This window comes from Euleptes europaea, chromosome 14, assembly GCF_029931775.1.
Source record: "Euleptes europaea isolate rEulEur1 chromosome 14, rEulEur1.hap1, whole genome shotgun sequence".
Taxonomy (NCBI): Eukaryota; Metazoa; Chordata; class Lepidosauria; order Squamata; family Sphaerodactylidae; genus Euleptes; species Euleptes europaea.
Genome location: NC_079325.1, coordinates 51,810,748 through 51,828,440, shown reverse-complemented (window position 1 = coordinate 51,828,440; position 17,693 = coordinate 51,810,748). Strand labels below are relative to the sequence as shown.

Genomic DNA, 17,693 nt, shown 5'->3' with positions numbered 1-17,693 from the left:
CTAGTAATCCCTGATGTTGAGTCTGCTTTTTTCACAGTCGCTGCGCAGGGCCTGACTGACAATTTGGGCGAGCCCCAGATCTTTCCTACACGACTAGCCATCGTACTAGCATATACGTGAAACGAGCTTTTTGTCATCTGTATTGCCCCGAATCTCTAGAACCCTTTTAAAATAGGTGCTCACGTTAAATTCATTAACAACTGTGTGGTAAACTGTCTGGCTGTCCTTGAATCTGAAACAGGTGGAAGAGATTGGAAACCCACGATGTTGTGATTGAGTGTGCCAAAATCTCCCTGGACCCAGCGGAAGCATCCTATGAAGACGGCTACTGTTCGGTCTCCCAGCAGCCGCTCTCTCACGTGCAGCACCGCCCCGCCGACATGGACGGCAGCCCTTACCTTACTTCGCACAGTAGCGCTGGTAAGAGCCTGTCGCCCAACAAAAAGGGGGGGGGAACCCTTAACCCTAAAAAACTAGAATAATAAGGTACCCAAAGGTCAGGAATCAACATGAAACATGAGGCTGATATTGATACAAGCAATCCTGTAAATTATGTATAATAAATTTAATACAAACAAAAATAAACAACTTATATATAGCCCTGCTCAGTGCAGTATTGATCAGTGTAAAAATGACAAATTCTGTTTTGCAGAAATTAGTTGAAGTAACGCCTGCTCCCCTTCTTTTTTAAATCCAGGCTTCTCAACCTCTACCCCTCATTCCGGCTCTCGGCTGACGCGCTCTCACATATCAGGGCAGCTACCTCAGATTTTGAATCCTCAGTCCTCGTGTCTGTCAACTGAGCCTCTGCAGGTAACTGCAAGCGTGAGATGGATTTCTGTTTGAGGGGAGGGAGCCCCATACCTTGGAGGGTACAGAACGTTCTGGGCAGGAGGGCCCCGGGGGCCTTATTGAGCCTCTTCCAACTCTCAGGTTCAGCCCATGACCTCCCACCTCTCTCCATGCAAATGGATCCATCCCTGGCGAGGGTAGGGAAGGACTGCGACCTCCTCATTGGCCAGCGTGCTCGCCTCTGTCTCGTGCCTTCTCCCCCTTGAATATGTAGCAGTTAAAACACTTAAGGCTGTTTAGCTTAGAAAGAAGGCTGTTAAGGGGAGAAATGAGAAAGGTCTATAAAATTATACATGGTATGGAGAGAGTGGACAGGGAGAAGCTTTTCTCCCTCATAATATTATAATGTGGGGTCATCTGCTGAAGATATTCAAAACAGACAAAAGGAAGTATTTCTTCACACACCTCATAGTTAAATTGTGGAACTCCCTGCCCCAGGATGTGGTGGTGGCTGCCAACTTGGAAGGCTTTAAGAGGGGAGGACATGTTCACGGAGGAGAGGGCTGTTCATGGCTATTAGTCAAAATAGATGCTAGTCATGATGCATACCTATTATCTCCAGGATCAGAGGAGCATGCCCATTACATTAGGTACTGTGGAACACAGGCAGGAGAATGCTGCTGCAGTCATCTTGTTTGTGGGCTTCCTAGAAGCACCTGGTTGGTCACTGTGTGAACAGACTGCTGGACTTGATGGACCTTGGTCTGATCCAGCATGGCTTTTCTTATGTTCTTATTGGCTGTGCAGATTTTTAAAAATGTTGCTTTGGCAACAGCTGCCACCTCTGAACAAGAATCTTCACTGTGTGACTGAAAATAAGCTGGGGGAGCCATTTTGTGGCTGGCTCCACCTCCCATGGCAGCCGTTTTGTGGCTGCACCCACCACACCGTGTCAGAATTCAAAAGATGCCCACAGGCTCAAAAAGGTTGAGGACCCCTGTTGAACACAGCAGACACTCTGGTGTCTTATGGAGGCCAGTGTTTCAACTGCAAATGAGCGAAGTGTGCCGGACCACTGCTTTACCCCTTTTCCCCTCCCTAATTTCTGGCCTGCATCATTAGGGTTGCCAACCTCCAGGTACTAGCTGGAGATCTCCTGCTATTGCAACTGATCTCCAGCCGATAGAGATCAGTTCACCTGGAGAAAATGGCCACTTTGGCCATTGGACTCTATGGCATTGAAGTCCCTCCCCTCCCCAAACCCCGTCCTCCTCAGGTTCCACCCCCAAAGCATCCTGCTGGTGGCGAAGACGGACCTGGCAACCCTACGCATCATATCTCCTTGTACTCCTGCAACTCCCCTTCCAGGTTAACTTCTGGAGCCCCTCTGCTGTCTGTGGCATGACCACTCCCCCCACTTCCCCTGGTGTTGTCTTGGAGACTTCGCAAGCCTCGTCGCAGCCTTATAAGTTCTTCGGCACATCTGGTAGGTGCGCCCGGATGAGGGCTCTTGTGTTTGTTTCTTCTTTGCACTCGGCCATGGAGTTCTGGGTGTCAGAAACCTGGATTGTTCCACAGGTGCCAAGTGTCTTTGGGTTTACGGGGTGAACAGTGCCAGAGGGGGAGTTAATCTCTTTTTCTGCCCGTTTAGCAGTTGGCAAAGGAACGCCCTCAGGAACACCTGCCACCTCTCCCCCTCCATTGTGCATTTCAGATGAATTTGTCCACGTTTCTGCTCCTTCAGCTGCTGCTGCTGCACTTCCCAAGAAGGTAACAGTGAAATTTGGCGCTGCTTGAAAACCTTACGGGGTTGCTATAAGTCAGCTGTAACTTGACGGCACACAAGCACAACCAAAGCAAGGTTTTCTCCTTTGGACTCAACCTTTGAGTAGATCAGCAGCTACCTAAAGATTCTGAAATGCTTTGCTTTGGTGAGCTCACAGGTCTGCTGTAATTCCTGGTAATCCTGGTTGGGTTAGACAGTCTAGGGCAGAGGTGTCGAACTCATTTGTTACCAGGGCCAGATATGACATAAATATCACTTGGTTGGGCGTACCATGCCTCACCAGCCCAGATCGGGAGCAGGGTGGTGGTGGTTGCTTTAGCAAGCCAGCAGCAGATTCGCCAGCCTAGATCGAGAGTGTGGGGTGACTGCCTTGGCTGGCATGCCCGCAGCGGGCTTGCTAGTCCAGATCGAGAGTGGGGGGTGGCTGCCATGGCTGGCTCGTGGGCCGTATAAGAGCTCTCAAGGGGACGGATCTGGCCCCCAGGCCTTATGTTTGACACCCCTGGTCTAGGGGTTTTAAGGCTGGAAGCATATCGTTGGGAACTCTCCAAAAGGCGTTTTGGGGCACACTTGTGTGTGCTGCAAGAACTTAAACACTAGTCTCCTTGGGAGTGCAGAGTGTCTCCTCACAGTCAGCACTGGCTGGCAGTTCTGCCTCATACCTGCATCCTGGGAAAGCTGCCTTCTGCTAACTCCAGACCCTTGGTCTTTCAAGGCCAGTACAGGAGCCCCATGGCGCAGAGTGGTAAGCTGCAGTACTGCAGTCAAAGGCTCTGCTGACAACCAGAGTTCGATCCCGACGAAAGTCGGTTTCAGGTAGCTGGCACAAAGTTGACTCAGCCTCCCATCCTTCCGAGGTCAGTAAAATGAGCACCCAGCTTGCTGGGGGTCAGGTGTAGACAATGGGGGAAGGCACTGGTAAACCACCCTGTAAACGTAGTCTGCCTAGCAAACATCCGGATGTGACATCACCCCATGGGTCAGGAATGACCCGGTGCTTGCACAGGGGAAAACCTGTACCTTTTACAGTCGACTCTCACTAGCAGCATCTTTTCAGGGTCCCTGGTGGGAGGCCTTTTGTGTCACCCGAGTTCCCGATCTCAGGCACCAGTGATTGGACCCTGGGGTTTTCTGCATGCCAGGCAGACACTGTACTATTGTGCCATAGCCCCCACTACAGTATATTGTTGCATCCTTCAATCTCGTAGTGCACAGCCACAGCTGCACTTCCTGTCCTTTGGGGAGGGGCTGTGGCTCAGTAGTAGAGCATCTGCATGGCATGCAGAAGGTCCCAGGTTCCATCCCCGGCATCTCCAGTTAAAGGGACTAGGCAGGTAGGTGATGTGAAAGCCTCTACCTTGAGACCCTGGAGAGCTGCTGCCAGTCTGAGTGGACAATACCGACTTTGATGGACCAAGGGTCTAATTCAGTATAAGGCGGCTTCATGTGTTCATGTGTCCTTGGAGGGGAAAAGATTCCAGGCCAGTGCAGGAGGCAAGTAGGTTTTGCTGTTACTTTAAAAATGAACTTGTTTGGGCATGCCTGCCACGTTAATTCAACGGGGGGTGGGGGGATATGGCTTGCTGACCATGTAACAAACAGGTTGTATTGTAACATTGTGTTCTTCAAATGACAATCTGCTGGCCGTCCCTGGCCCAAAGAGTATTCGGCTGTCCGTGACCAGGGCCAGGGCTTCCTCTGTCCTGGTCTCTGCCTGGTGGAATCATCTCTAATGAGACCAGGGCCCTGTGGGACCTTAAGGAAATCTGCCTGGCCTGCAAGACGGAACTACAGCTACAGTTTACCATCAGTGCTGGTCTCCCCCCCCCTTTCAATCTGTTTTATGATCATTATCAATGGTTTGGGGGGGGGGTCCTGACTGCTCGCACGCCCTGCTGCAGCACACATTCTGCAATAGGTGCCATCTGGTTTATGTCTATTACGATTTGTCTTAGGGGGCCAGTTTTTACCTGATTTATGTCTATTATGATTATCTGATTGGAACTATTTTAGTGTCACTTTTGGGTACCTATTTATTGCACTTTTACCCCGCCCTCCCCAGCCCAAAGGCCAGGCTCAGGGCAGCTCACAAGCAGAATTACCCTAAAAACAATAAAATATTAAAATACACTTTAAAACAGCCCGAACCATTTCAGTAATAGGGCAGTAATGCCCCCGATGGTGCTAGAATAAAAAATAACCGCCTGCAGTTGGAGAATTTGTAATCACCTCCAAGATGGTATGGGGGGGGGGGGCTCAGCAGTGGGGGAGGAGAAGCGTTTAAGGAGGCCGGTATTTATAGGGAGAAACCGTCGCTAGCCTCAACCATAAACCCAGCGGAATAGCTCTGTCCTTCAGGCCCTGTGGAATTCCTGAAGATCCCATAGGGCCCTGACCTCACTAGGGAGGCTATTCCACTAGGCAGGGGCCAGGGTCGAAAAAACCTTGGCCCTGGTTGAGGTCAGCCAGACACTCCATAGGCCAGGGATCACCAGTAGGAGGTTATTACATGAACGCAAGCCTTTTGTTGTATTTATGATGTGACTATGTTGTGAGCCGCCCTGAGCCCAGCTTTGCCAGAGAGGGCGGAATCTAAAAGTAAAATAAAAATTTTTTTAATGTGCCTGCTTCATAGGATCTTTCCTCTCTCCTAGGAGGACAAACTGGATCACGGGAGGCCTTCCTTGCCCCGACAGCAAAACATTGTCATCAACAACATGAAGGCATTAGGTAAACTCCATTCTTGTTTCCTTGTTCTTCATAAGCTTGACTGGGAAGAGATACTTGGGCTGTGCAGAAACTTCCCAGTTAGGACCTCATAGCAGGGGGGTTGGGCTGGGTGGGTTGCTTTTTGGCAGAAACGGGCATGGGCCTGAGGAGCGCAGGCCCCCCCCTCCCTGTAGCCTGTCCTCCCCCAAATACTTTTGGCCTAGCCGAGGCCGTTCCTGTACCTGAAGTTGACTGGGGAGAGAAGGTGCAGGCAGCTGAGAGGTTCTGCGCCCTGTGCTCTAAAGCAAGCCTGAAAGTCAGATTGACTAGGACGTATTCCGAGCATCTGTCTGAGAGATTTGAGCATTGGCGTTCGAAATGAAATGGGAGGCGAGAAAGAGTCTGCAAATGTAACAGTAATGTTTTGCAAGACACGTGTGGTCCCAATGACCTAGAACAGTGATGGCGAACCTTTTAGAGACCGAGTGCCCAAACTGCAACCAAAAACCCACTTATTTATCGCCGAGTGCCAATGCGGCAATTTAACCTGAATACCACCCCCAGAGGGGGCCCAGAGGGAGAGGCTAGAGTTGCCAAGTTCCTCTTCGCCATGAGTGGGAGGTTTTTGGGGTGGCGCCTGAGGAGGGCGGGGTTTGGGGAAGGACTTCAGTGCCATAGAGTCCAATTGCCAAAGTGGCAATTTTTTCCAGGGGAACTGATCTCTATTGGTTGGAGATCACCTGTAATAGCAGATCTCCAGCTAGTACCTGGAGATTGGCAACTAGTTCCTTAGTGTTTTCTCTCTACATATCAAGACAAATGGAAAGGTGTTTGGAGGATAGCTTGTGGGCACTTCAAAGGTGGAATAGGACTGCACGCCCCTCCGCCCGCACAGACCCAGAGGGTGCCGGAGAAGCCGCTGGAGGGAAGGAAGGAAGGAAAGAAGGGAAGGGAGGGGGAAAGGGAAGGAAGGGAGGGAGAGAAAGAAAGAAAGAAAAAGAGAGAGAAAGGGAGAAAGAAATGGAGCAAGGGAGAGAAAGAAAAGGACAGAGGGAGACAGAAAAAGAAAGAGGCCATTTATGCATGGGAGGTTTTGCCTTGGATTTGCCACTCGGTGGGGCGCGGCAGCAGGCTTGTGATAGGCGAGCAGGGTGGGGCAGAGGGCGCCTCCTTCGCACCCACCGACCAGCCATGCCCCTCCACCTGCACAGGCCCAGAGGGCGCCAGAGAAGCCGCCGGCCATGCCGAGTGTGAGCGCTCGGCTTCTGTTCCCCGCTCTCCCACCCGCCTGGCTTGCCGCGCATGCTCCAGCGGCGGCAATGGCGGCAGCTTCTGTGGGAGAGTCCGGGGGCCACCGCCAATCATGTCGGAGGTTCCCCACCCCTGGGCTACAACCTCCCCCATCCGGGGTGGGGCAGAGCCGGAAAGGCCAGCGGCTTGGAGGAACCGTGCGTGCCGGCAGAAAGGGCTACGCGTGCCGGAAGTGGCACCCGTGCCATAGGTTCGCCAACACGGACCTAGAAGAATGGAAAATGTCTCGGAGAGTCTTCATCTGCGCTGGCCTGTTGCCTGTCCTTTAGCCATGGTTGTGGAGGCACGTGATTGTGTGCTGTCCCTCCAGTATGCATTTGTTCATACCTTTTCTCTCGGTGACTTTAACCATAGTTCATTGTTGTGGCCTCTGTGTGGTCCCACATGGGTACTGCAGATGCACAGGCCAGCCTGCACATGCGCAGTTCACATGTGTGCCTATACAGAGGACCACTCAATGAACAATAGTTACAAGTGCAACGTTGTTTTTCACTGTCGTGGCCTCAGTGTGGTCCCACATAGGTGCTGCGCATGCTCAGGTCAGCCTACGCATGCTCAGTTCCCATGTGTGCCTTCACAGAGGACCACTCCATGAACAACAGTTACAGGTAAGTGCAACATTTTTAGTGTTAACCAGGTTACCGACTAGGACTTAAGGCAGATTTGCAAACCTTAGTTAAGGGAGAACCCTGCTTAGCATTCAATACAGTTAAGGCTCCTGCAGATATTCTTCCCTCCCTGAGTGGTAGCTGTATGTGCATGGGAGGGGAGAGAAGGCTGGGGGGTGTTAGTGTGAGTCTTCCTGTTTCTTGCTCCTGATACCTTAGCTCAGGTTAAGAGGTGGACTCTGATCTGGAGAACCGGGTTTGATTCCCCACTCCTCCACATGAGCGGCGGATGCTAATCTGGTGAACCGGGTTGGTTTCCCCACTCCTCCACGTAAAGCCAGCTGGGTGACCTTGAGCTAGTCACGCTCTCTCAGCCCCACCTACCTCACAGGTTGTCTGTTGTGGGGAGGGGGAGGTGATTGTAAGCCGGTTTGATTCTTCCTTAAGTGGTAGAGAAAGTTGGCATATAAAAACCAACTCTTCTTCCCCTGGCCCCACGTGGTAGCAGGTCTGACAGCATGCTGAGCCACTTGTTGAAACCTCAGTGGCTCCTTCCATAGGGGCTCACCACCAAGAACGTCACATCTTCCATTTGTTCTTTTATTCTTTGCCAGACTTCCTGATTAAACAGAATTGGGAATAAGAAGTCCTTGGGCAAAAGTGCTTAGAGAAGAGTCTTGTGCATGTGTGTCGGGGTGGGTGGGCGGGACTTGGCTTTGCATTGCAGCAAAAAGCAGGTGCCGCAGTCCTCTTGTTGGGGTTAAGCCTAACTCGCTTTTTTGTTCGTTTGTTTTCCTCCCCAGACTCCCATGGAAGTAAAGGTTCTGTAACTTTAAGCGATCTTCCTGGCTTCTTAGGGGACTTGGCAGACTTAGAAGACAGCGTTGAGAAGGACAAAGAGGATGGTAGTGATCTGACCTGAGAAGTCTTGAGTTCAAAGCTCAAGAGCTAGTGGGAGAGGGTTGTGTTCTGTTCCAAGGGTAGAAGCAGCTCATAAGAACTGCACACACTCTCCTCCCAGGGTGCGTGGGAGGTGAGGGCTGCCACCTTTTGCAGTATGTAATATTATAATCTGGCATTTCAGCCATAGATGCTATGATTCTGTGGGATTGCAGTATGGAGCACAGAATTAAGCTTCCTAATTTAGTTCACTTTATTTTTTAAAGCCCGTGCTCTAGCTCCCATGGCAAAAGACCAGTAGTATAATCCGAGGCTTCTCTCTCTCGACTTCTCCCCCACAGATGCCATATCGAAAGAGATCTCTGAGATCACCACAGCCGACACCGAGCCCGTGGTGCCTCGGGGAGGGTTCGACTCTCCTTTTTACCATTTCAACGAGAGTCTTTCCAGCTCCCAGAAAAAATCCCAGTCTGCGGCCTCGAACTCGCAGGGGCAGATCCCGAACTCTGATCCCGTAACACCTTGCCTGGACCAATCTGGGATCGAGAATGCGAGGGAAACTCCTAGGCAAGCCTTCACGCCTATAGACCGGCCCTGCCGAGACTCTGATGATAATCCTGCTGGTAACAGGGAAAGCCAGGCCTCTGCAGATCCGAGTATTTTCACCCCCAGCCCTTACAAGATCCCGGCCTGCAGGAGAGTAGGGCTGGAGAACGAGCAGCCTCCCCATTACGAGCACCTCTTTGAGGTGGCCTTGCCAAAGACGGCCTGCCTCTTTGTCATCAGAAAGACAGAAGAGCTGCTGAAGAAAGCCAAAGGAGGCCAAGATGAAGATGGAGCTTCTTCCGCCTCCCCAATGGAAGTGCTGGACCGGCTCATACAACACGGAGCAGATGCCCACAGCAAAGAGCTTAACAAGTGAGTGGTGGCTTATCAGAAAGATGTTAACTATTGGATAGAACCATATGGGAAAAGGTGATCCATTAAGATTAGAAGTGTATAACTCTGTTTAGGATTGCACTGTAAGTCATTGGATTTAGATTTGTAACTATTTTTAGGATTGGACTGTTAAATGATTTAAAGGTCACGAAAGCACCTTGCATTGGCAAATGTTCTCCCCTAAAGCATTATTGGTAGGTTTTACTCAAACATGCTGTTATTATTGAATCATTGTTGGGAAACTCTGAGTGTGCTATCATTTTCCTTGTTTCTGGGCATATGAGAAATTAATTATTGTAATACTTTATTTTGCATTTAATGTTAGTGTTTTCTCTACCCTTTTCAATTTTCTGAGCTTCTGATGTCATAGAGAAATAAAATATAGTGAATGTGCACAGTTTATTTAAATTTTAAATATAAAAGACTTTGAGAAATGAAAAAAAAAGTGAGTGGCGACTCTGCTTGCATGGAAGATGGACAGCCGGGTCTTTGTTGGTCTTTTCGCATGGCTCCCTAAGGCAGGGACTGGGTTGCTATCTGAGATGGCCTGTTGTGTCAAGTTCCCCGCCAGCATTCTGTATGGCATAGCTAAGGAAGGCCTGGCGTAAGCCCGATGCTTGATTTGCATTATTGGTTGGGTTTGGGGCTTGGGCAGGACAGGGTGGGGAGGCAGTCAGTGAACACATGAAACTGCCTTATACTGAGGCCTTTTGTGCATGGCTGTTTCCCTGACCGTCACCCCTCTGCCGGCTTTGTGTTGATTATGCAGGCCGTGTCCTACCATCAGAGGTTGCCTCGCTCTCCCCTTGCGTTTTGCCCGCATTTTCAAATTCGATATAAAGCAGGTCTCTGAAAACACGGACAAGGAAGAGCGATGTGACCTCTGACGGTTGGAAACAGCATGCATAATCAAAACAAAGACCCGAAGTCGTCAGAGGGGTGGCGGCAAGGGAAACAGCCATGCATAAAAGGCCTGAATCAGGCTGTTGATCTATTGAGGCCAGTATTGTCTGCTCAGACTGGCAGCAGCTCTCCTGGGTCTCAGGCAGAGGCCATCTACCACCTGATCATTTTTTGGCTGGAAACACCAGGAATTGAACTGGGGACTCTGCAAGCCAAGCAATGCTCTGCCACTGAACCACAGCCCCTCCCTAATGCTGGATTAGTGTTTTGAGTGGGAACTCGGGCCAGGGCAGTGTCCAGCTCTTCATGTAGACATGTACATGCCTCAGGCAGTGTGCTTGAAACACACACAATTGTTCTGCTTCAGCCTGTAGGGGTTGGGATGTGGGAAGGCTCCTGTGCATAAAAATGCTCTGATCATACAAAATTTGGAAGTCGGAGGAGTGCTGTAGTTTAGTCTAGTCTTCTCCCTGAAATGCATCATCTGAACGTGCAGGGGAGTCCTTCACAGGTGTTCCAACAGCAGCCATTCTTCCCCCCTCACCTGGCTTCTGAAGCTGTTCAGTCTAGCATGTGGTTGTGTTTCTCTGTTCATTCTACTGTCTGATTGGAGCTGTTGATGCACGGCTCATTTGAGCTTGTGGCAGAGGTTAGAATAGTTGTGGCACATAGTTTGTAATCTCTAGCAATATGCCTATTAAAACAAATCCAAGTTTCTAGCCCTGATGGTCGCAGAGGCCCTTGGGAAAACGTCTCTGCAACTGTTCTCCTCGGCGGCCACCTCTTTATCCAAATGATTCTAAACCTTTCACTATGTTTATATAAAGCTTAGCAAATTCACTGCAACCCAGAATAAAGCAGCATTTTGTACTTCTTTCCAGATTACCCTTGCCAAGCAAATCAGCTGACTGGACTCACTTTGGAGGTAAACAGGCTTTTCAGGGCTATGTGTTAATCCTTGTCTGAATACACTTTGCCTGGCTGTCTCTAAGCTACTTTAGATCCTGAAAGGGCTACTTTATTGCTCCTCTGCCTCTGCATTGGTATTTAGCATCTGGCTGGCAAATGAGGCTTTGTATTTTATCCCTTCCGAAATAAGGAAAATTTAGACTCGTGCCAACAAGTCTGAAGCTCTTGAACGATGCATAAAATTGCATGTGTCAATTTTTGAGTGCGAGTCCCAGCTTCAAAGTGCTCCAGCTCTTCTGGTTGGCGCGCCCGCTCTCCTCCCCTTGGATGGCCCGGGGGGACTCCCGTGGTTTTTCCCACTAGCCTTGCCCCTCGTCCCCTCTTCTGCCGCCCTTGCAGGCTCTCCCCCTTCAGATGAGATCCACACTCTGCGGAACCAGCTGCTGCTGCTGCACAACCAGCTGCTGTATGAGCGCTTTAAAAGGCAGCAGCACGCGCTCCGCAACCGGCGGCTCCTGCGGAAGGTGATCAGAGCGGCGGCCCTGGAAGAGCACAACGCAGCGATGGTAAGCCAGGGGCCCTCCAGCAGCCCTTTGCCGTGAATTCCCACGCATTGCCTTCTTGCCAGGTCTCCTGTAAACCTTCTGCAGACCATTCCTTTGTTTTATTTTTTTTTATTTTCAGTTCCATATAATACAAAAACAGACATTACAAAATAATACACATTACTTTGTTGCTGTTTTACAAATTTAACAAACAACCACCAAAACAAACAAATAACACACAAACATAACACCAACACAATTCTAACATCATGGCATGCCAAAATCTAGTGTGTGTGTGTGTGTGTGTTCAGTGCCATCAAGTCGCTTCCAACTCATGGCGACCCTATGAATCGATGTCCTCCAAAACATCCTATCTCTAACAGCCTTGCTCGGGTCTTGCAAACTGAGGGCTATGGCTTCCTTTATAGAGTCAATCCATCTCACGCTGGGTCTTCCTCCTTTTCTGCTGTGTTCAACTTTTCCTACCATCATTGTCTTTTCCAGACTCTTGACTTCTCATGTGACCAAAATATGATAGCCTCAGTTTAGTCATTTTAGCTTCTAGGGTCAGTTCAGGCTTGATTTGATCTATAACCCACTGATTTGTTTTTGTTTGTTTTTTGGCAGTCCACGGCATCTGTAACACTCTTTTCCAACACCACATTTCAAAGGAATCTACTTTCTTCCTATCAGCTTTCTTCATTGTCCAGCTTTCACAGCTTCCATACATAATAGGGAATACGATGGCATGAATTTACTTAATCTTGGTTGCCAGTGACACATCCTTATACCTCACTAATAGAATAATTAAGAAAATATATGTTTCTATGTGTAAAGTTATTAACAGTTGCCCCAATCTATCAATCACATCATAATATTTGTACTTGTTTTTACTTTACCACTATAACCTATCTATCCCTTTTATGACTTCTATCATCTATATTCCTGCAAACAATTCCTGTAGCTTAGGGATGGAAGGTTTTGATATCTGCCTATGGAGCACCGCTGTTACCCCTGTTCAGACTATGCAGTTGAATCAATTACATAAAGTGCTGTGCTGTGAATTCTAGGATGAAATCACAACAAATACCATTTCCCCTTTGCTATGTTTTAAGCATCAGTCGTTTTTTTGCGGGGGAGGGTGTACAGAGTTAGCCCTGGTCAAACTATTGCTTGAGGATAAGGAGGCTGACGTATCCCATGCAATGGCAAAAATCTGCTTTTTACTATTAATAGTAAGGAGGTGGATTAATGGCCTTAGATACACAGTACTAACTTACATTGTAGCTGAGGTTCACAGAATTTACTTATGATAGCCATATAGCTACCCTTAGCTTATATATTCAATCAGCGTTTTTAGTTTCTGGTTTTATATAGTTTCCCCCCTCTTTTTATAACTACTGACTGCAATTTGTATGTATTCTGGTCTTTGACTGTAACAATAAATAACTGACTTCCTGTAGCTCAGGGACCAGGCTTCAGAAACCCTTCCTGGATATTTTGCATGTGGAAGTTCTGAATACTCCGCTTCGGTGGATTATTTCTGCCCAGGTGTGCAAGTGTAGCCCTCAAGCACAAATTGGCATTATGAAACATTTCTTGCTTGAATTTTAAAAAGAAAGAAAAAAGCTAGTCCTCGGGGTTGCAGGGAGACTGTAGGCCTGATTCACTTCATGGAGTTCAGGCTTTCCCCATCCTCACATCGCTGTGCTTCTTGCCACATAGTGTGGGAAGCAGCGCCTTTGCATAATCTTCACATGCTCAAAAGCAGGCATTGCGATGCTGGGGGTGAGACAGCCATGAGAAGCAGGCCCACCTGCGTGTTTTTCTGGTCCTGAGCATTTCTTTGGCAGAATGGCTGTGCTGGGAGCCAGTGTGGTGTAGTGGTTAAGAACAGTGGTTTGGAGCGGTAGACTCTGATCTGAAGAACCGGGTTTGATTCCCCATTCCTCCACATGAGTGGCAGACGCTAATCTGGTGAACTGGATTTGTTTCCCCACTCCTACACACGAAGCCAGTTGGGTGACCTTGGGCCAGTCACAGTTCTTTCCAAACTCTCTCAGCCCCGTCTACCTCAACAAGGTGTCTGTTGTGGGTAGGGGAAGGGAAGGTGATTGTAAGGTTTGATTCTTCCTTAAGTGGTAGAGAAAGTTGGTGTATACAAACAAACTCTTCTTCTTTCATCATTTTACATAAGGTGCAGATGTAAAGCACAGTCGTCCCCCCCCCCCACACACACACATTTGTTACCAGTGTAAATACTGCAAAATGATGACAGCACCAACTCAGAGTATGGAAACAGAACAGAGAAATTTGGGTTACAAAATGTAAAGCATCCAATGGGACATGCTTAATTGTTTGGCTCTTCTCATCGGGGCCCACCCAATGGGAATATTATTGTTCCAGAAAAACATGTTTGGGGGAAAACTTCCATTTTAATAAATGTCAGGGCTATACTCCCAATTTAGTGAAAATGGTAATAATGCCCAACTGAAGAAAATTAAAGCAATTTGCCTCTGCACCTTACTTTTAACGGAGCAGTGAGGGAGAGGAAGCTGGCCCCAGCTGGGCTGTGAGGCATCTGCCCCTAAAAGCTGGAAGAGCCGTGACTTTCTATGGGTGGAAGACTGGGCCTGCCTGCCTCCCTGCCCCTTCTGCCTCCCAAACACAATTCCTGACTGTAATCGGGAAACGTTGGGAGCAGGAAGTGATGTTGCCCAGATGGCCCCTTGGGTGGCACCGGAGCACTTCTCGTGATCTTGGAGCCATCCCCCGGCATCTTCTGCTGCCGCAAACAGTCCTGGGTTGACCATTTTAGGCCGTGCCAGGCAGCTGCTTGGGGCTGCAGAATAACTTGGGCCAACCTGCTCTTCCATGTTCTGGTTTGAGAGAAGCTTTTGTGGCTATGAAAGAACCGGCCCGCTCAAATGACGTCTCTGACTTGCGATCTATGGTTCCGGACAGAAAGACCAACTGAGGCTCCAGGAGAAGGACATCCAGTCCTTGAAGATCAGCCTGCAGAAGGAACAGGGCAGATACCGCCAGTTCCAAGAAGAACACGACAGCGTCGTGGCTCGGCTCCACAGCCAGATCCGCCAGCTGCAGCACGACCGGGAGGAATTTTACAACCAGAGCCAGGAATTGCAGGTCTGCAGCTCTTATTTTCAGGGCTTTCCTTCTTGGTGGTGTGGTTAAGAGCTGTGGTTTGGAGTGGTGGACTCTAATCTGGTGAACCGGGTTGGTTTCCCCACTCCTCCACATGAAGCCAGCTGGGTGACCTTGGGCCAGTCACACTCTCAGCCCCACCTACTTCACAGGGTGTCTGTTGTGGGGAGGGGAAGGGAAGGTGATTGTAAGCCGATTTGATTTTTCCTTAAGTGGTAGAGAAAGTCAGCATATAAAAACCAACTCTTCCTCCTCTTCCTCTTCCTCCTCGTCTTGCTCCTTGAACGCAAAAGGAGAGGGGGAGGGCTTTTGTGTAGGCTAGTGCAGAAGGACTGGAATATGAGCAGGATTGTTTCTCGAGTCTCCCGGACATTGGAGGGGATAAAGCAGACGAGTTGCAGTTACAGCTGTGACTTCTGGTGAAAAGGGGAGGCTGCCTGATCTGGATTTTTTAAAAAGAGGCTTAGCGGGAGTGTGGACCCGGACAGTGTCGGGTTTCCAGCCCCTCCTTTGAGTGAGTCTGAAGCCTTAACCTCCTGTGGCCTTTGCTGTAGACCAAGCTGGAGGACTGCTGCACCGTGATTGCTGATCTGCGGCTGGAGCTGAAGAAGGCCAACAACAAGGTGTGCCACACAGAGCTGCTGTTGAGCCAGGTTTCTCAAAAGGTAGGAGAGCCAAAATCCCAGGTCGCTCGTGCACACTCTCCTCGCAGAGAAGTGGAAGGGCCTAAAGCTGGAATGTAGTATTTTATTTATATTCGCCTTCATAGCCGTCCCCGTTCCCAGTCTGACTGGGAAACAACAAAAACCATAAAACATTAAAATCAATAATTAAAACACAGCAAGCATAGCAATTTAAAACAAGATGGCATTAAAATAGTAGTAACTGTCGTGGACCGGACAGCAGAATCTCCCCCACAGATGATAAGTGCAGGGAAAAGGGATGGGGAGACCAGTACGATGGATAACTTAAGAGTAGCTAGCGGCTGCCCTTGTAGGCCTGGTGGAATATCTCCGTTTTGCAGGTCCTGCTGAACTCTTTCAGGTCCCCCAGGGCCCTGATGTTACTGGGGAGACCATTGCCCTCGTTGAGGACAGCCGCACATGCTTTGGGCTGGGAATCACCAGTACATTATTGTTAGTAAAGCAAAGAGCTTTTTTTGAGGGGGGGCATACCAGGAGAGGCAGTGACATAGGTAGGATGTTCCTAGGCTGTGTAAGGCTTTAAAGGTCAAAACTAGCACCTGGAACCTGATCCGATACTCCAGCTGGAGCCAGTGCAGTTTTTGCATGTGTTTCACGTTTTGTACATTTTGAAGTTTTTGCTTTATTCTGTTACTGTGGGTGGATGGGCAAGCACATATGTACCACTTCAATAGTGAAAGAGCCCCTGCCTCCCAGGTGGTCTGTGTGTGGTACTGCTATTCTGCTGGAGCTTCGCTAGTTTGACACTGACAGCTGCTTGGAGGAGGGAACTACTGGGAGAGCCATCTGTGTGTGAGCCATTCTGAGCTCTTTCCAAACACATTTGCATTCTCCCTCTCCCGTAATACTACATAAGAAAGGCCATGCTGGATCAAACCAAGGTCCATCAAGTCCAGCAGTCTGATCACACAGTGGTCAACCAGGTGCCTCTAGGAAGCCCACAAACAAGACAACTGCAGCAGCACCATCCTGCCTGTGTTCCAAAGCACCTAATATAATAGGTGATCCTGGAGAGAATAGGTCTGCATCATGACTAGCATCCATTTTCACTAATAGCCATGAATAGCCTTCTCCTCCATGAACATGTCCACCCCCCTCTTAAAGTCTTCAAAGTTGACAGCCATCGCCACATCTTGGGGCAGGAAGTTCCACAACCTGGGGTCATCCACTAAAGCTGAAAGGTGGGAGATTCAGGACAAACAAAATGAAGTATTTCTTCACACAACTTATGGTTAATGTGTGGAACTCGTTGCCACAGGATGTGGTCATGGCCACCAACTTGGAAGGCTTTAAAAGGGGAGTGGACAAATTCATGAAGGACTGGGCTATCAGTGGCTACTAATCATGATAGCTATCTCCTCCCTCCAGTACCAGGGGTACTATGCCTCTTTGAATCCGTTGCCGGACAGGCAGGATGATGCTGTCGCTGTCTTGCTGTTTGTGGGTTTCCTATAGGCACCTGGTTGGTCACTGTGTGAGCAGGCTGCTGGACTTGATGGGCCTTTGGTCTGATCCAGCATGGCTGTTTTTGTGCTCTTAGAAGCAGGGGTAAGGAGACTGCCGTCATCCACTCAAACCTGTGGCTGCTGTTTGCTTGCACTGACGACAGCCGGTGTACATCAAGAGCAAATGTGCAAAATCCTGACAGCAGCGGAACTAAACTAAATAGAGCAACTGTGACTGCAGCTGGCTGGCAGTTAGCGGTTGGGGAGGGTGCCTGCTGTGACTTGCCCACTATCCTTGTCATACAAAGAGATGTTGAACCTAGGGAAGACCGAAGAAAGGTGGCTTGTATAAGGGAGAGGCTGCATTTTCCCCCAGATCTTTTTGTCTGAGATAAGGATGCTTTCACGCATGCTGAATAATGCACTTTCAATCCACTTTCAATGTACTTTCCAACTGGATTTTGGTGTGAAACCGGAAAACCCACTAACAATCAGTTGTGAACACGGATTGAAAAGGCATTATTCAGTGTGTGTGAAAGCTACAGTAAAGTACAAGCAAACCAAGGCAGTTGGGGTGTACTTGTTGCTTAAAGGTAAGGTGCAAGCTCCGGGTCATTACTGATCCATGGGTTGATGACACATCCCAACGTTTACTAGGCAGACTGTGTTTATGGGGTGGTTTGCCATTGCCTTCCTCATTCATCTACACTTATTGCTGACCCCCATTCAAAGACTCCTGTTTGTTTGGAAGTCCATCCCAAAGGACAGCCGAGTTAGTCTTTCTGTAGCAGCAGAAAAGAGCAAGAGTCCAGTAGCACCATAAAGACTAACAAAATTTCTGGTATGAGCTTTCATGAGTCACAGCTCACTTCTTCAGATACAGCTAGAATGTGAGTCTATTTATCCTTAAGTAGAGAAGTGTGAATTCACACACTCAATGGCAATAGCATGTAAATGTCAATACTAGGTAAATGACA

The 17,693-nt window shown here is 48.9% G+C and overlaps 1 protein-coding gene across 1 annotated transcript in view; it reads left to right on the top strand.

Moving 5' to 3' along the window:
* Window positions 1-17,693, top strand: part of TSC1 (TSC complex subunit 1) — a 44,954-nt gene that overhangs the window by 16,085 nt on the left and 11,176 nt on the right. The window contains exons 7-17 of the mRNA XM_056860166.1: window positions 242-420; window positions 698-813; window positions 2,161-2,278; window positions 2,444-2,562; window positions 5,233-5,308; window positions 8,010-8,111; window positions 8,448-9,024; window positions 10,830-10,873; window positions 11,257-11,423; window positions 14,367-14,549; window positions 15,122-15,232. Of these exons, the coding sequence (XP_056716144.1) occupies window positions 242-420; window positions 698-813; window positions 2,161-2,278; window positions 2,444-2,562; window positions 5,233-5,308; window positions 8,010-8,111; window positions 8,448-9,024; window positions 10,830-10,873; window positions 11,257-11,423; window positions 14,367-14,549; window positions 15,122-15,232 (1,792 nt within the window). The remainder of the gene's footprint in view (window positions 1-241; window positions 421-697; window positions 814-2,160; window positions 2,279-2,443; window positions 2,563-5,232; window positions 5,309-8,009; window positions 8,112-8,447; window positions 9,025-10,829; window positions 10,874-11,256; window positions 11,424-14,366; window positions 14,550-15,121; window positions 15,233-17,693) is intronic.